The 5,390-nt window shown below is 35.8% G+C and overlaps 1 protein-coding gene across 1 annotated transcript; it reads left to right on the top strand.

The window, feature by feature from the left end:
* Positions 1 to 868: 868 nt before the first annotated feature.
* LOC107578126 (60S ribosomal protein L22) lies at positions 869 to 4,208 on the top strand. Its single transcript, XM_016264113.1, has 4 exons — positions 869 to 952; positions 1,594 to 1,698; positions 2,271 to 2,395; positions 4,020 to 4,208. Exons 1-4 carry the CDS (start codon positions 941 to 943, stop codon positions 4,159 to 4,161), a joined length of 384 nt encoding a protein of 127 aa, XP_016119599.1. The 5' UTR covers positions 869 to 940; the 3' UTR covers positions 4,162 to 4,208.
* The last annotated feature ends 1,182 nt before the right edge of the window (positions 4,209 to 5,390 follow it).

Genomic DNA, 5,390 nt, shown 5'->3' with positions numbered 1-5,390 from the left:
TACTACTACTTATACAGTACAGTAGTATAACAGTATATAACAGACAAAGCATAAATACAAATAATTCTATTCTACCAACACTATTTATGCTTTAAACCAATTCTCTTATATCTCCCATTATGTTTTTTGAAAGAATATGGGTTTTAAACATACAGAGATTCAAAAATGTTAAGTACCCATGCTTCTTCAGGCTCTTTCAGGTAAATTGGGACACTGCATCTGGTAATGCAGTTTCATGCAGGCTTGTTAAAGCACTTGCGTATCATTGCTCTTTTGTTGATTTTGATTGATTCTATTGTCCTCATTTGTAAGTTGCTTTGGATAAAAGCATCTGCTAAATGACTAAATGTAATGTGGGACACACATTATTAGTCTGTGCTTACAAAATACAAATTCCTACAGCAGGACATTGTAAGCTGTTACAATAGAAAATCTTCAGAATTTAAAAGAATACTTTATAAAATAGACATACTAGTGGATTGTGTGTGTATATATATATATATATTAGAATACGTCATTTGCTTATATATTACAAATTATCAATGAACAAATGAACAAATTAAATAGTTTTAAAAATATATATATTAGAATAACTCTCATTCGCTCTCTCTTTAATATTAGAAATATATGACAAATTACCAATTTGATAATTTGAGGGGTTTACAATATGACAATATCTAAATAATTAATCTCAATTACATGTAAAGAGCGATTTTGTATATATGTTTAGTCTTGATTGGATCCATCTAATTTTTACTAAAAAAATAAAATAAAAATAATTTGGATAAAATATAATCAGGTACAATTATTGTCATGATCCAGTGATTGTATCAATTTCCGCACAACGGATTCTATCGATTAGGTCTGGAATAGATTATAACAGGAAGCTTTCAATGCGCATGCGCTCCTTCTCCTCTCCCTTTCTGCCAAACTTTCGGCCATGGCCCCGATTGTGAGTACGAGCAAGTTTCTGAAAAACGATCAAATGCAGTGCGTCACGTATCTTTAGGCCTGCAGAAACCAGTGGAGATTAAATATGAACCATAGAGCCTTTGATTAATTTGGTTAACGAAAGCATATGTGCATCAATGTTGGTTTTTAAAGCGTTTGTTTACTGGACGGTTGGAGCGAGGCCTGTTCGTGAACAACCACGTTGTAGCAACCAACCACCAGTTAGCTGATTAGCATTTCCCGTAGAACCGACGCGAATATACTGCGTGCTTTCGATAATAATTTATAGATTGAAAATTTAGACAAACTGTGTTTTTGGTATTTTGTTTATAAATCCGTTTCTCCAGCAAATAATCGAAACCACGAAGATAGCGTAGCCCAAAATTGATGTGGCTGCGTTGAAGCTTTAATTTAATATTATTTTCCCAACATTTTCGAATATATTTCGTTATTGCCTTTAAGTGTGTAAGCGTAGGTCGTTGTCACGTATACTGTCAGATTCCAGTTTTGCTAGAGCTCATTTTGATGAATGATAGTAGATGTATTTTTATTTTTTTTTATTAATTCAGCACTTACAATTATTTTACTGTCAACACTGACTGTCATTGATTTCATCCATATGTATCTTTTTGTATCTTACAGAAAAAGCCAGTGACCAAGGGTGGGAAAAAGAAAAAGCAGGTCCTAAAGTTCACCCTGGACTGCACCCACCCTGTGGAGGATGGCATCATGGATGCTGCTAACTTTGTAAGTTTAAACTGATCATCTGATGCCGAGTGCACACAGAACTGGAAATCTCCAATCAGATTACCTGACCAAAAAGCCATTTTGGGTGTTTTGCCAAACTACACATGCAAAGCTGTATTTTCTGCCTCCTTCAATATTTGAGCCTAATACTTTACTGCAGACTTGTCGAAATTCTGATTATAAAGAATACAATGTGCACATCACTATTTTTTCCTGCGTTCTTTATGGGTGCCATATTTTAAGTTTTTTGTGTTGATCATTGAGATGCATTTCAGTTTGAACTACCCCTAAACGACACGCCATAACAAAATGTAACTTTTAGTTGTTTGTCCGTTTCTTCCATTCTGTTATTGGCCAGAAAATGTTGCATAGTGGACTTCATGCTGATCGTCAAATTTTTTTTGTTTGTTTTATTACTAAATTAAAAACGTACTGTTTCCCCTCAAAAACCTGCTAAAAGAACGATAACTGTTAAATGTATCACAGCTGCACAAGGATCAGAATGGGCTCATGTCTTTGTAGTTATATTTCTATATGATCTGATGCGCATGTCTTTATTTGTCTCTCTGCAGGAACAGTTCCTTCAGGAGCGCATCAAAGTAAATGGTAAATCTGGTAACTTGGGTGGTGGCGTGGTCTCCATTGAAAGGAGCAAGAGCAAACTTACAGTAACATCCGAGGTTCCCTTCTCTAAGAGGTAAGTCTGAGATTAGAGATCCAAATTCTTGTGAAGGGCTGCTAACTATAATTTTATTGCCGTTATTTCACTGTGACTATAATATTGAACATTTAGTTGTTAAAATTAAAATGTGATTTAAAAGTAGTCATTAAGATAATGGAACTGAGAAATTTAGCACATGCGTTACCAAACAGCAAAACACAACATTGTGCACTTTATACAGTTTATTGCCATTCTCATTATTTCCAATGCAGTTTTGTATTGAGATCTTTTTTTTTCTCAACAATTTGTTTTTAGTGCCATTCCCAGTATTTCCTTGAATCGCATGTTAGCTGTTGATTCACTGCTGTATTGTAACGTTGTAAGACGTTTAATCATTTGAATTTAAGATGAATTGAAAGGTGCAAAAAGTACTTTAAGAGTTTATGCCTAAAGAAATTGTCTGCCATGTTGATGTAAGTTTAAGTAGTCTAAATATAGTCGGCAAAATCGAACAGATTTGTCAATTAACTTTTCGTTTCCTCTCTATAAATCAGTCGTGTACATTCACACGATCAGAACATTGGTGATTCAAATGTGTTTGTGCCTCGGTACAGTGTTTCCAAGACTTGTGCGTGTCGTCATTGTGGCTAACAGCCCACACGGTTTACAGATTGAAAGTGTGCAGTATTGTACTGCCAGTTTAGTCATTGATTTGAGGTGTTTTAGATTCATCCTTAATTTCTTTAATGATAAACTGAAGCGCGCGTGCATCTTGCGATCAGACGTTTATTTATGTATAGGTACCGTCAAAATAGTTTTTGTATTATGTAGAGTAAAATCTTTAATTTCATTTGATGCTGAATTCCTTCCTGCTTACTGGAACAGACTAGTATTAAACACAGAAAGCAGCCCATCATGTGGCTTTCAGTTTCATGTCAGCTTTATTGTTGTTAGTGTGTTGGATATAGCAAATCATTTTGAGAGTTGATGTGGTGTTTGTGTGGCCTATAAATGTTTTTGTATTTATCTAATTCATCTACTGAACATTTGACTTAATTGTTGAAAATGTGGAATTATTACACATTACTGTGATCTTTGTGTAATGACTTCCTCCACTTTTGATGTGAAGTTTCATGCAAGACTTTTAAGAGGCATTACCTAGTCAAGCAGCTGTTGCTGGCTTTGTAATATTGCATTAACTCTATTCAGAAAGTGTTGTGGCATGTCATCTACATCTTGTCCTTGTTGAATATTTGTCTGAGAAGCCAGATTGATGAGAAGGGCCTTAGAAGCTGTTAGGAGAACCACTACCACTAATTTTACACCTTATAATTGGAGCCTTTATGTACCCTTGAATTAAGATATTTTTGATAACTATAGTGATTGTTCCACAAGGCAGACTTTAAGGGTCTTTTGTTTGCCAAATTGTGTGAATACAAAGCAGTTACTTATAAAACCTATATATATTTTTAAAGGGTTTTAGCGCTACAAAATTTAAACCTTTTATATGTAGCTTTCCCATTCCATTTCATAGCTTTTGTATTTGCACCCTAGTCTCAGATATGGTTACAATGTTAATGACTATATTATCATCTCATTTGAAACTCGGTGTCATGTCAATTGCAACAATATGTAATGAGGAAGTGTTTGTTGTTTTCAGGTACCTGAAGTATCTTACCAAGAAGTACCTCAAGAAGAACAACCTGCGTGACTGGCTGCGTGTAGTAGCGAACACCAAGGAGAGCTATGAACTGCGCTACTTCCAGATCAACCAGGATGAGGAGGAGGACGATGAAGATTAAATCCATGCCACTCTTTTGTAAATTCAATACAATTTCAAAAGAAATCAGTTTTCTTGTTTCTGGTGTGTTCATTTCAGTATGTTCAAAACATTGTGTCTTTAACTGTGAGGAAAAGAGAAAGATAAACCCATTTGATTCATAATTGTGCATTTTCTTTCTTTTTTTATTAGAGCAACCCAAGTCTGTTTTTTTATTTATTTATTTATTTTTTTTTTATAAACTGCACTAAAGCATATAGGATTCATCTATCACAGGTCAGACAGGACCAATCATTTCCATAGCAATAAAGTTTGTGCACTCACAGGGTTCAGAGTTGATTTAATCGGTGATATTCTGCTGGAGCATCTAAAACCAGCCTTAAATGGCTGCTGGATTTAGCTGGTCTCCTAGTGCTCAACTGTTTGGGCCAGCTGAATGTCTCCAGCACCATACAGGACTAGACCGGGAGACCAGCAAACCTGCTTTGGTTGGTTTATGAGTTCTGGAGATTATTTTAAATGTCTTTGTCTGGTTTGATCACGTAGAGCGTCTCGCTGTCGTATCCTTGGCAACGGCTCGTGATTCGCAGGTTGACCTGAAGCAGGTTTACGAGAAAGAATTAGATTGGATTTTTTTTTAATGAGGAGAGATTCAATTAATTTCCAGCAGAAAAGTTTCCAGCGCTGTACCCAATTTTTAAAGGAACAGGTATTTCGTTTAAATAGTGATGGGTAGTTCGGATCATTTTACCGACTCGGACCTTTGAGTCTCCTTCAGCAAAATGAACGAATCTTTTTTCGAGTCATTTCGTTCATTTTAGCAAAATATAATTAAAATGTTACGTGTTACTTCCCTAATATGTTTACTACTTACGCAAGCGATCACACTACAAACAATACAAAACTGCTATAAGAAACAGAAAAGATGAATTCATTGTTTACATGGGTCTTCAGTCTATGATTAGCTCACCTCTTATCTGACAACTTTGGGCTTATGGGGCTGTCACGTGATGAATGAATGACTCAAACCCGAAGACTCGAGAGATGAACTAATCGATTCTTTTTCCGGCTCAGACTGCATTGGTTAAACTTAAGGGGCTGTCACGTGATGAACGAACGACTCGGAAAACCCCGAAGACTCGAACCAGGTGAACTACTTGACTAATTCCAGTACAGAACCTATAGGATGTTGCGCATGCGCGACTGAACGAATCACTCCCCGAGACGACTCGTTCTTCCCGAGTCACATTA

Source organism: Sinocyclocheilus grahami, unplaced genomic scaffold (genome assembly GCF_001515645.1).
Source record: "Sinocyclocheilus grahami isolate Dianchi unplaced genomic scaffold, SAMN03320097.WGS_v1.1 scaffold8960.1, whole genome shotgun sequence".
In the NCBI taxonomy this organism is placed as follows: domain Eukaryota; kingdom Metazoa; phylum Chordata; class Actinopteri; order Cypriniformes; family Cyprinidae; genus Sinocyclocheilus; species Sinocyclocheilus grahami.
The sequence above is the reverse complement of the archived record's forward strand: the minus strand, read 5'-3'. Positions and strand labels throughout refer to the sequence as shown.